Below are 12741 nucleotides of genomic sequence, written 5' to 3' on the forward strand. Positions count from 1 at the left end.
TCCTCTCCTCTCAACATGCTCTGAAGTCACAGGGTGGGAAGATAGGGGCAGTGCACATGCCACAGGGGAGCATGGAAACCACTCGCAACTGCTGGGCTCCCCGCAGACCACACTGTCTACGTGGATGGGGTGCCTCCTCCCTTGCGAAACTCCACTTCGTGCTCATCAGAAAAATCTTGACAATAACACCCCACCCGAGTACAGTGAGGCCATTCTTGAGACCCATTCGCAGCACCTGAGCTGGGTCCTGCAGGAATCATTTCCCAAAGCCAAGGACACCATCCCCTGCATAGCCCCCCTCCCTGCCAAGCCCTAGGGGCAAGCCTCAAGACAGCCAGGGGATTGTTGCCAGGACAATAAAGCAGGGACCAACTGCATAGTGCCTATTTTCTAGAAGTAAAGCTCAGGAAGAGAAACGGGTTCCAACTGAGCCGCTGCGCAAACAGAGGATGTTCTTAACTTCAGATACATGTTGGAATCCAAAAATACAATTTTCTCCCAAAGCCAAGTTTATATGCACTCACTTTTCTCAGGAGTATTTTTAGATAACTAGGAGTCTCTCTTATAGCCCCTGGAATGTAACAGGGAAAGGAAAGAAGAAGAATGACCTTACCACTCTCTCTCTCTCTCTCTCTTCTTAACAGAGACTTTATCAAGACCCCCATGGCAGCAGTGGGAAGCCCCCCCCACCTCTGTGCTCTGAGCCCATTTCCCCAGACTCTGTTCCCCAGAGGAGGTGGAGTCTCCAGTAGTTGACCTCAGACTCCAGGAGACGTCAGCACTCACACTGACACGGCTCACGGTGGGAGGCAAAGCCCCTTTGTGGGCTTGGTCTTCATAAGGACCCTGTGAAGTGGATGTTATAATCCCAGCTTCCCAGATGGGGAACTGAAAGAACATGCCCAAGGCCCCAGAGCTGCTCCATTCTAGAGTGGGCCCGTGTCACCAGCACCTTGTCCACACTGCGCTTTGCGTTACACACAACACATCCGGGTGGGTTTAGGGAAGGGAAGGAAACAGAAGTCACCGTAGTCATTTTTAACCTGCGTCTGAAATCCAGCTAAATTAGCTAGGAATGTTTTACCCAGGTGTCGGGGAGAGCGATTTATATTAGCACTGTGAGAGGCTGCGTTACTGGTTCAAATTCTCCGCTCCTCTCTGGCTTCATGCCCTTTCACATAGGGTTTTGCAGCTCCTCACACGAAAAGAGCAGGATATATTTTCCCACCCTTCGACTCTGTGACATACTGCGACCAATGGCATGGGGTGACAGTGACAGTGTGCTGGTTCGAGGACGACACGGCAGGAGTCTAGCAAGCAGCCTCTTGCTGTCTGGCCCCTGAGAAGAGCGAGCCTGGGCTAGCCTGCTGGGCCCAGGAGCATGAGAGAGGCGCGGGGCAGAGCCGCCGGCCCAGGTGCCCGGCCAGCGCTGGTCAGGAGCAGGCCTGAAGCCGGCCTGCAGCGCAGGCTCCCTAACTGGTGGGGGCTGCCGTGGGGCAGGAGGCTTCGCCTCCGCAGGGATTAGCCAGGAGTCCTACCAGGAACGCTGTCGAGGAATTCCTAGTGGGGAAGAGGTGGGACCGTATCAGTAGTTCCAGTCGTTGGGATTGTAGATATGAGTAAAGTTGCTCCAAAGAGCTGGGAAACCAACATGGAGCTGCTGTCTCCTTGCTCCTGAGCAAAAGCAGCACAGTATATAAAAGTAACTACCGCTTCCTGTCACCACTGGGTCATAAAAGATGGGACATTCAGACACTAAAACCGAGGAGACTATCATCTTAGAGCATGACATCGTCCTTTCCAAGCAGAGAGAGTGGGCCGCCCTCCGTGTGAGCCTTTCCCTTCACTCCGTCACAGAGCAATGAAAGCTTTGTCACTAAAGAGCTCCGGTCCACGCATCAGCAGCTTTCCTGCGCGCTTTATGGTGGAGCTGCCCACGGAACACGAAACTGTGACATAAATTGCAAGACTGACATCATGGTCTGTTTGGTCTCGGATAATATAAAACTTGTGTTGTTGTTGTTTCTCATCAGGATAGAAAATAAAGCTAAAGCCCTGGCCGGGTGGCTCGGTTGGTTGGAGGGTCATCCCATACACTGAAAGGTTGCGGGTTCGATTCCGGGTCAGGGCACATACCTAGGTTTTGGGTTTGATCTCTGGTCGGGGTGTGTATGGGAGGCAGCTGAGCAGTGTTTCTCTCTCTAAAAATCAATTAAAACATGTCCTCGGCGAGGATTAAAAGAAAATAAAGCTAAAGGTAAATTTGAGCGCCTCCATCTCGCCTTCTCCTTTGTCTGCTTCAAACCACAGAGCACCCAGTGCCCTGCCCACCCCCACCCCACAGAACTTCTGAGTTGCACTACTCGGTGCCGAAGATGCTGATGCTATGCTTCCAAGATTATAATAACGTGTGGATGAAAAAGAAAGCAGTCATTCACACAGAAGCTGTCTCAGGACTACAGGGACACGTAATGGGACAGAGGTGAGAGGCAGTGAACCGCCAGGACCAGCTCCAGGGACACGTGGCTAGGTCACCCAGGAAAGCTGATTGTCTTCCTTCTGAGCCACTGCATCTTCTGTCCAATGTGTGGAGTAAGAGGGGGTCTAAAAGCATATGGTGCTTGTAACAGACTCTACGACCACTCAAAACTGTCCACCCACACCACAGATGCCAAGCTGGCTCTGGGCAAAGAAATGTGGCAACAATGGTATGTGTCAGTTCCAGGCAGAAGCCTCGGGAGCCGGCATGTGGTTTGCCTCTCTCCCCCCTCCGTCACAGGACCATTTGAGTGCCCAATCGAGGCAACTCCTTAGGTTCGAGGCCCACATCAAATTCCACAACTCAATGGGCATGTAACGTGGGTAAGAAATGTCTGGGTTGTTGGAAGTCGCTGAGACTTTGGGGTCATTTGTCACGGTGGCATAACCAAGCGTAATCTGACTGACACAACGGGGATGCCATGAGTTGAGCTGGAGAGCCCAACAACAGTGCAATAGAGAAAGACAATGAGCTCCTTGTTTCTGGGCAAAAAACAGAGGTGAAATCTTCCATCACCATATATTAGGCCCAAATAAATTTAATAAAAATTTTAAAATTAAAGAAAACAGAGGTGAGGGTTGAATACAGAGATGCTAAGGCATAGGTAGGGCCCTGGCCGGGGTGAGCACATGGCACCTGGGAAGCCTGGCCTACCCTCTTACGTGTGGCTCTAGGTTTTCTGATTGCTCTCGGTGAAACCTCACTCATCGGGCCCTGAGGGGAGTCACATACCCACCAGGGCCCAATGCAGAGAAGCAAGGGCTGTTCTTTGGAATTAGAAAGATTGGAGTCTAATCCCAACTCTGACACTTATTTCTGCCTTCATCTATTCTTCCATGGATACTTACCAAGGTAGACGTTAGGGAAAATGGACAAGGGCCTTAGCTTCACAGGCTTACAATTAGATAGGAGAACAGACATTAAGTAAATAGCGAGATAAATACCAATTGGGTGAGTAAATACTAAAGAAATGAACAGCACTGGCCAGCGTGGCTCAGTTGGTTGGGCACTGTCCTGCGCACTGAAGCGTTGCTGGTTAGATTCCTGATCAGGGCACATGTTGCAGGCTTGATCCCCAGTAGAGGGCATGCAGGAGGCACCCAATTGATATTTTGCCCTCACATCGATGTTTCTCTCTCTCCCTCTCATTTTCTCTCTCTAAAAAAAATCAATAAAATTCTTAAAAAATAATAATAATTGAAAAAGAAATAAACAGTGAATTAAGAGAATTGGTGAAGCCTGCTTTAGGTAAGGGGTTTGGGGAAGTCCTCTCTGAGGAGGGGATATTTCAGATGAAAAGTGAGACTGTGTTAGGCATGCAAAAAGCTGGGGAAACAGCAATAGCAAGTGCAATGAGCTTGAGGTAGGAAAGAAAATGACTTGTTTGAGGAACAGGGAAAAGCCAGAGCTGTGAAAGCAAGGAAACAATCATGGCATGAGGCTGGAAGTAGACCCATCATCCTGGGACCTTGTGGGCCCCAGCATGGAGTTTGAAGTTTATTGCAAGTGCAAAGGTAAGTGGGGGTATTAAGCAGGGAGTGACAGGACCTGATTCACATTAAAAAGAGTCTCAGGATGCTGTGCAGAGGATGATTTGAACAGGGGCCAGAGTGAAAGAGAAGGACCAGTGAGGACACTCTTGCAGGCTGGTGGTGCTCTGTGACCTTTGTGTCCTTGGGCAATCCCTTGACAGTGCTGCCTCAGTCATCCCATCTGTAGGGTGTGCTTACTGCCTGCACTTCATAGTTCACAAACTCTATGGGCTCCTGGAGGTGGGAATGAAGGTGAAAATGGCCTTGTGCTCCCCTGCATGATTTCTTCTAATCACTCCAGCTGCCTTTCCTGGAGCTAGAGCCACATCCAGAGCTTGCCTGTGAGGGCCTCCCTAATAGCTCTCAAGACCCCAGAGTCTCTAGTGCCTCCCACGAGACTGGGTTCATCCCTCCATCTGGATGGAAATGAGAACACCTGGAAGCTGGCCAGGAAGTAGGACAAATGCAGGGGAAATGAAGGGCAATGTGGAGGCCAGTCAAGCTTCCAGGAGGCCAGCAGATCGGAAGCAGAGGCGGGTAAAGGTAAGATGGATACTAATTGTGGCAGGAGAGATCAATTCTGACCAGGGGAGTCCTCAGGCAAACCTGGGCTCAACCCTGATGAGGAAGGGAGACTCAGGTAGCAAGGCCAAGATGCAACTTAGCCAGAGAAACTGACAGTCTGGCTGGGCTGCTAGATAACAAGAGACCATATAGAGCAGAGAGGAGCTGTCTCAGAGGAGTTTATTGTGGATAAGCCAGCCCCAGCTGACCTGCCAACTGTCTGGTGACACATGAGCAAGCTCAGCTCAGGTCATCTGAGGCTGGCCCATTCCAGAAGAACTGACTAGTTGATTCAGAAACTCATAAATAAATAATAAATGCTTATTTGTTTTAAGCTACTGAGTTTGGGGGTAATTTTTTACACAGCAACCACTAACTGATAAAGAGGATGTGATGGCCAGTGGCCCCTTCTATTTCCCTGCAGCAAGTCTCTGTTGGAATCACAATCCTGTTTCCCTGTTTGAGTCTTCTACATGTTCAGATCACAGAACTGGTCATGAGCTATGAGGTGTATTCTTGAACACGACTTTACAAGCTTTTTTGTGACCTTATAAAAACTTCTTCCCCTCTCCAGACCTGTTTTCTTATCTGTAAAAATGAAGCAACGAAATACTTCCAGGAGCCTCCCAGCCCTAAGGTTCTGTGTTTGGATAACTCTCACCTCCTCAGCAGCCATTCTGTCACTTAATCAACAAGCATTTGCTCAGAGCCTGCTGTGTGCCAGGTCACGGCCGGGTCTGGGGATGCAGGCTCAGACAATAAGATGCGGGCCCGCTGAGAGCTCATTGTCTTGTGAGCACAGAGAACACGCTTCTGAGGAGCCCTTGGTGGCCAAGGAGGCTGTAAGGTGAGAGCAGTGGGCAAGAGTCGTGTTCATCCCCTCCCAGCAGGAAGAGGGAGCGTGCATTCAGTATGCCCGGTGCCTCCAGCCTCCTGGGCTCCTGCCCAGAGATGTCATGCCTTGGTCTCCTAGGGCCTCAAAAAAGGTCACTGTTTCAGCACATGCCCTGGGGAGATCAGAACTTGTGCCTTGAACTCAGCACACTCAGTGCACAAGTAAATGACAGACACGGGACCTCTGTCCACTCCAGTGTCACCGGGCGAGCCAGGAGAGTGGATTCTTATGCCTGAGAGACTGGCCCATCTTTGTGGGGAAAGTGAAATTAGCAGTCGAAAGTCCTTTACTCCCCTGATTACAACAGTCCCTCAGAACCTCCTTCCCAGTCTCAGAAAGAGAGGCAGATGTGGAAGGTGTCTGCCCCGAGACCCAGCCAGCTGTCCTACCGTGGAACCAGGGGGCGATGGACTTGGTGTTCCTCTCGAAGCCAGCCTGGCGAGGCAGCTGCTCCTCCTTGAACCAGCGGACTATGACTTCTCTGGAGACAGGACGCAGAGGCCGCTCCCAAGCCCTGCTGAGAAGAGAGGGGGAGTAGGGAGAGTCAGGGCGGAGGGGTGGAGGGAGGGCGGGGGCGGGAGGAAGGGAAGGAGGGAGAGGGAGAGGGAGTGGGGAGCAGGGGAGAGGGGGCTGGGAGGGAGGCACCCTAAGAATGAGTAAGCAGCCCTGGCTGGGGGGCTCAGTAGGGTGGGCACCGTTCTGTGCACCGAAAGATTGATTCCTGGTCAGGGCACATGCCCCGGTTTGGGGCTCGATCCCTGGTAGGGGGCGTGCAGGAGGCAGCAGATCATCGATGTTTCTCTCTCTCCCTCTCCCTTCCTCTCTCTCTAAAAATCAATTTAAGAAGAAAGAATAAGCGTGGTGCCCACATTCACGCCTGCAGAGAGGATGAATTAAGTCCAGGTCCTTGAAGACACTTTGCAGATTATAATATACAAGCTGTTATTAATTTTCCCCAGAGAAAACTGTCACCACTTGCTTTGAAACAAACCACGGAGGTGGGAGTAGAACAGAGGACAGGCGAGGGTGTCCGAGGGAGAGAAAAGGCACATTTTCCCTCCAGGACGGCCAGGTGTAAACACGAGCATCCACAAGGAGGAATCCTAATGCAACGGGAGTGTCCTCCATCCCTCATCCCACAACCCACTATGGAGAATTCTGGTGGTGCCCCTGGGCAGCGTGATCCCTTCCCCAGCCTTCTCCGGGGACACACGCCTTCGCCAGCTCACTCCTTTCATGTTTTGTGAGGCAGAATCAGGACGGTGGCCAGAGAGAGACCAGAGTACCCCAATTTGCTGTGGCTGTGGCTGAGATTCCCCACCAAAAAATAAAGGGCTAAGGACAGAGGAAAGGGGGGGACAGAGGATGGGGGACAGAGGATGGGGGACAGAGCACTGCACTGGCTGGCTGCTGAGAGATTTGATAGGGATCTAGTGAGAGGCTGAAGATCCTGGGAGTGAGATGAGAGAGGCACTTGAAGAATTATGAGTAATGAATTACACATTTTTTATATTTTCTCACAAACAAGCCAAGATTTTAATTGTGTTTGTGTCTGATCTGTGGTTCTTGAATGCACATAAAGACTGGGTGACATAGGACCCTGTCATATCGGAGCTACACTGACAGAAAGCACAGATGGAGTTCAACGCATGTGACACGTAACAGGCACACACCAGGTATCTGTGAATTAATACGTAGGGAGGTCCCATTGCATTAACCTGTGATTATACCCACATGAAAGCACAGCAGCTGAAGAGCAGGCCTTCGGCCCGGCTTGAACGGCCTGGGAAATTCTCACTCTGTCATTGCCGTCCACTTAATAGCAATGCATTCAGAATCCACCACTGTCCTCATCACTCTTTACGAATGAACTGTGTTCTGTATTTGCCCTGCACCCACACTTTGATGCAGAGTTCAGCACTCCCTTGCAAACCCCGGAATGAGCTCGTGTTTTTACTCACCCTAAATGAATCACTCACACACACACACAGCAGCGATCGGTGTGATGTTAGGAAAGTTGTCACAGAAAGACAGAGGTGAGGTCCCGTCATGTGGCTTACAGCCACTGGCAGCGGGTTTGTTCTCTAAACACCGTGTTTCCCCCGCTGCTTCCCTGGGCTCTTCTGCACCTCCCCCCACCAGCTTCGCTCCCACTAATCCACACTTTGGGGTCCCCCTCTCAATGACCTCAGAGGCCTGGCGTCTTTATGACACAGCACACCGCAGCCCTGCCCAGCCTCTTCCTTTGCACTTGCATCCCCAATAAACAACTGCTCAAGGGAAAAACTCCTCTGGTTTCTGGGACTCGTTTTCCTTAGAAGGCAAGAGGAGATTATAAATAACAGCAAGAACTATGTGTTCACCCCCACCCCTCTGTTTCTGAGCAGAGAATCCAGTTCACCAGAACATAAATGCTAGGATGCTGCTCCAAGAAGCCACCTGGCCAGAGCCTCGCAATAGTGTGTGTCTGGCCCTCAGCACAGCCAGACGACAGATGACCGTGTGCCGGCCAGTGCCGGTGCCGCAGGGCTGAGGCTGAGGAGGGAGGCTGAGGCAAGACCTCTCCAGGCGCTGGGCCCGCCGCTCCATCCGCATGGCCCCTGTCCCCCTGGAGGGCTCACTGGGCTCCCTGTGGCGGGCGCTGCTCCCCTACTGAGGACTACGGGGAGCCAGCCTGGAGCCCGGCTGCACCACAGGCCACGCGGCTCCACCACGTGGGCCTGAAGGACAAATCTTCTGTTTCCTCTAAAATGACAAATTATCATTTTCCTGGGAAATGCCAGGAAGGCTTTTCTAACTATGTCTCCAGAGCCAGGAAACATGAAAGAAAATGTGACCTCGTAAAAATCAAGAATGCCTGCATGACAGAACACTTCATCGCAAAGGTCAGGAGCCAAGCGGCAAACAGAAAAAAAAATATCTATCACAAACAAAAGGATCCCCTTCCCTAATCAAAGAGTTCCTAGAAATGGGGGGTGAGGAAAAGAAAGGAACCGAGGAAAGAACAGACAGACGTGGAAATGCCAATGGTCCTTCCACAGGCAAACACTGAACCTCGCTCATGAACAGGAGCGCAATTCTAAATTCTCACGGAGACCTTATTTCTCACACAGAGCAGGAGTTTGACAACATACTCTTGACAAGGCTGGAGGGTGACAGTGTTCGCTGGTGCCACCCTGTGAGGAGCAGGCTGAGGTAACTCTCAACACCGGGAATGCCCAGTCCTTACCCCGGGATCCCACTTGGGCAATTTCTCTTGTAGGTGATACGGTACATGTACGAAATTAACGTCTACAGGGTTATTCATTAAGGCCATTGTTGGTAATAACCAAAGATTTCCAACAGCACTAATTTCATTCATAGATTTTTCAGATGAGTAAATTATAGCACATCCTTGCAAAGGGTACTATGCAGTTATAAAAACAAAACTAAATAAAAATAAATAAGTAGCTAAGAATTGATATGAAAAGATTTCCAAAATATAAATGGGAAAAAAATCACAATGCAGAACCCTGTGTAGAATATGCAAACTTTAATGCAAAAAAAAAAAAAAAACACAGAGGGGATATGGCTTTTTATGTTGACAGTTACAAAAAGGAAGTGAGCAGACACAAACCTAGAACAATAGTTCCCTTGGGGAAAGAGGAAACTGAGTAGATGGTGGGCAAGGATGGGAATTGGTCTTTTCTCCATGTGTCTTTTTAAACTTTCTGGTTTGTGCATCACATAAGTGACAAGGAAGGAAAAAGAAAGAAGGAAAGGAAGGAAGAAATTCAGACATGGTCAGCTCTCCCTAGACTGCAGGGAGAGGGAGAGGGGCGTATGAATAATCCTAAATCCCGATTAAAGCAGAACTCAGCTCCCCATCATCTGGGAGATCAACTGCGGTTCAGGGAGCCCGCAGGCTCTCGCCATCCAGCCTTGGCACCCTCACTGGGCGAGAGAGCTGCTCGGTAATAATGGGGCACAAAACTTGGCGCTGGCCTTGGGAGGGCACAGGCAGGAGGCGGAGGGGCTCCAGGAAACCACTCACCCTCGGTCCTGACAGTCAAGGACAGTCACCTAAGTGGCCTTGCCAAACCCCTGCAGTGACTCCAGCGTGTGTGAGCCCCCAGCATCCCACCACACTCATCTGCAAAGCTACTATCAGAGCCCAGGATGCACCCACACTGCCTGTGGTTGCAGAGGCAGGCAGCCTGGTTTCCAGGCCACTGGGCTGTATTTAATCCACTTGAGGTCTTCTATTACAAGTTCTTAACCTGGGGCCTGCGGGCTTTAAAGCGCTTGAAATTATATGCAAACATTTGGGGGAATTTATATATGCACATTTTGGGGGGAAGAGGGTACACGGCTTCCTTTAGATTCTCCAAGGAATATGAAACCCAGGTTAAGACTCCCAGAACTCCAGGGTTATTAGAGATCTCCAATCCCCCCTTCCCTGCTCCTGCCCCATTCCACAGGTTGGGACACTGAGGCCCACACAGGGAAAATGACTAGCCCCAAATTTCACAGCAAGTTGGAGCAGAACCAGGACTGGATGCCCAGTGCCCCATGCCCCCATCCAAGGCCCTGTCCCCAGCCAGGCCTCCCCATGCAGAGCCCCCACCCCCACCAGACCCACCTGACAGGCCCCGTGAGGGGTAGCGGCGGCCCCGGGCCCGGAAAGTGGTGGTAGAGTCTGGCCTCCTGCTCATGGCTCTGGCCAAGCTCTGAGAACATGAAGCTGAGGCCTGCGACGGTGCCCTTCTGGATGGCAAGGAGCGAAAGGCGCCGGTACTCATCCCGGGCGCGCTGGGCTCGGCGCCTCCTCTCCTCGTCAGCGGCCTTGGACCGACGCACTGGAAACGGACAAAGAGCGTGTTCCCCTAGAGCCACGGCCAGGCCAGACACTGAGCAAACCAGCACTGGGCCGGGAGCCACCGGGTCTCACCCAGAGTCCCAGGACTCACGAGGAAACTGAGGCCCGAGGAGGGACCGCGACTTGCCCCGCAGGGTCAGTGACCGAGCAGGGCCGGGGCCATCCTTGCTGCTCCCAGGATGCGTTGTTGGAAAGAAACACTGGTGTTCCTGTTCTGGGCCTTTCTCATTAGTTTCCTGTGGGCTTGACAGCTGGTGGGTGAGTGTGTTTTATAGGAGGGGGAGAGGCTTCTTTGCTGGCTCTGTCACTCCACAGACTCCAAAACTCCAAGATGCCCCTCTCCCCAGACTTCCAGCCTTTTCTGCTCCTCGGGGCAGGGCCCTGTCTCAGCCAAGTGGCCTTGAAAAGCCATCTGTGTGTCACTGTTCCTAAAGCTCGAAAGGTGAACTGGAAAATGCCATGAGAGGCAACAAAACCTGTTGGGGGCAAGGTCTATACTTAAAAGCAACTGTTTTGTAGTCTGATTGCATCTTGTCAGGCCCCTACCTCCTCTAAAATCCAGTCCTTCTGTGGAGAACTCTAGGAGCTGGCTGTGTTCTCATCGCTCATGACCAGTGAGCCCGGGCCCACGCGGCCACCTTCCCTCTGGGGTGAAAACCTACCCTCACATTTCTACTCCAGCTTCGTTCAGTGCATGTGCAGCAAGCACCCACGACCTACCCGTGTCACAACTGTGCTCCGTTAGCATTTGGAGGGTACGAGGTCAACAGCCCTGGTCCTGAAAGAAAACACTCCCAGTCTCAAGTCACCAAAGCCCCTCCTTGAAACATAACATCCCCGGAGCTGGGCAGGCAGCGGGAAGCCTGTCCCTCAGCTGGAAGCATGCAAGTGGGGCTGCAGGCCGAGGCTGCAGTGGCCTGTGAGCTCCGCGAGGGCCGGTGGGGAATTTTCTGTGGCCTGCTCATTGCTGTGTCTAGCGTCTAGAACACATATGTGTCAGGCAGCAGGCGATACACATCTCGGGTGACTGTGCCCAATTAAGTATTGAACCAGGCCGAGCCCGTGTTGGATACAGAGAACAAAGAGCCTCCCTCGGCCTAGCTGGGAAAGCGAGACAAATAAGTGTCTCCAACACAATGAATCCAGTGCTGTTGGATTTCAGGAGCAGTGGGGCCCACATGCATCGAGGGCGCCGGAAGCCATCACCGGGGAGGGAGCGCCTGACTGGGTCTGGCTGTCAACAGGAGCTTTCCAGGGAGAAGAGGGAGGAAGCCATCCCTGAGAGGAGACCTAGTTCGGTGCCCAGTCGGCGTGTTGGTGAGTTCCCGATCCCAGGACGCCGCAATGCCCGCCATGCGTGTGGTGAGAGGCTCAGGCAGGGCCCAGGCCCGTTATGGACTCTGCAGTCAGCAGGCTGCAAACTGAGCACAGAACCATGTGGCCTTTGAGAGTTTACAGCCCCTAAGAGATAGCAGCACTCAGGGACAGACAGACAGGTTGCAGAAGGAAGTCATGCTCAGACTGGGAAGACAGTGTGTGGAACTCAGCCAGGGGAGGCCCTGAGTCATTGCTCACGCAGAGACTAGACCCAGCCTCCTACAGCCCAGCGCTAATCCCACCATCGTCTTCCTCAAAAGCCTCCAGTGGCTCCCACTGCACACAGGACAAAGGGCAACCCCTTGGTCCTTAAGAAGTGTCCCACCCACCCCACTTTCTTCCCCAGCCCAATAGGGCTATGAGCTCCTCCCCTGGTCTCTGGCCCCACCAAGCTCCCCGCACACACACTGCCTTCTGCAGACTCTCCTCTGTGCATCTGTGTTCACCGACCAAAACGAACTGCTGTGTGTGGGCAGCCGGGGCAGCTCGGAAATGCCAGGCAGCAGCCCCGAGGGCACTGAGATGCTGCAAGCAGGGAGCAGGATCTCTGCCTTGGCCTTGGCACAGCCAGCCCTGCCACCCAGCCCAGAGTGTGGGAAAGGGGTTGATGTGGAGTTGGGCTACTTTCTTTTTCTACATTTTGGGTTTTTTTGAGATATGACTGACATATAACATTGTGTAAGTTGAAGGTGTACATGTGTTGGTTTGCTACATTTATATAATTTAATGGTTGCCACCTAGCACTAGCTAATACCTCCATCACATCACATCGTTATCATTTCACTTTTGTGATGAGCACATTTAAGATCCAGTCTCTTAGCAACTTTCTAGTATATAATACAGTTTTGTTCACTATAATCCCATGCTGTGCACTGGATCTCCCAAACTTATTCATCTTTTAACTGCATGTTGGCACCTTCTGACCAACATCTCCCCAGTTCCTCCACCACCTCCAGCCCCTCAGGACCACCATTTG

At 51.9% G+C, this 12741-nt stretch overlaps 1 protein-coding gene across 4 annotated transcripts in view; it reads right to left on the minus strand.

The window, feature by feature from the left end:
- The window catches only part of SH2D4B (SH2 domain containing 4B), a 76815-nt gene that overhangs the window by 20339 nt on the left and 43735 nt on the right, over positions 1 to 12741 (minus strand). For 2 of the 4 annotated variants that reach the window (XM_087824123.1, XM_087824124.1), the window contains 2 exons: positions 10152 to 10368; positions 5920 to 6047 (listed from right to left, as the gene is read on the minus strand). In XM_087824123.1, the coding sequence (XP_087680249.1) occupies positions 5920 to 6047; positions 10152 to 10368 (345 nt within the window). Of the gene's footprint in view, positions 1 to 5919; positions 6048 to 8641; positions 8707 to 10147; positions 10369 to 12741 lie in introns of all 4 variants that reach the window. The other 2 variants (XM_087824122.1, XM_087824125.1) reach the window with 2 other exon arrangements.

The sequence above is a fragment of the Miniopterus natalensis genome, chromosome 14 (genome assembly GCF_054644295.1).
Source record: "Miniopterus natalensis isolate mMinNat1 chromosome 14, mMinNat1.hap1, whole genome shotgun sequence".
Lineage (NCBI taxonomy): Eukaryota > Metazoa > Chordata > Mammalia > Chiroptera > Miniopteridae > Miniopterus > Miniopterus natalensis.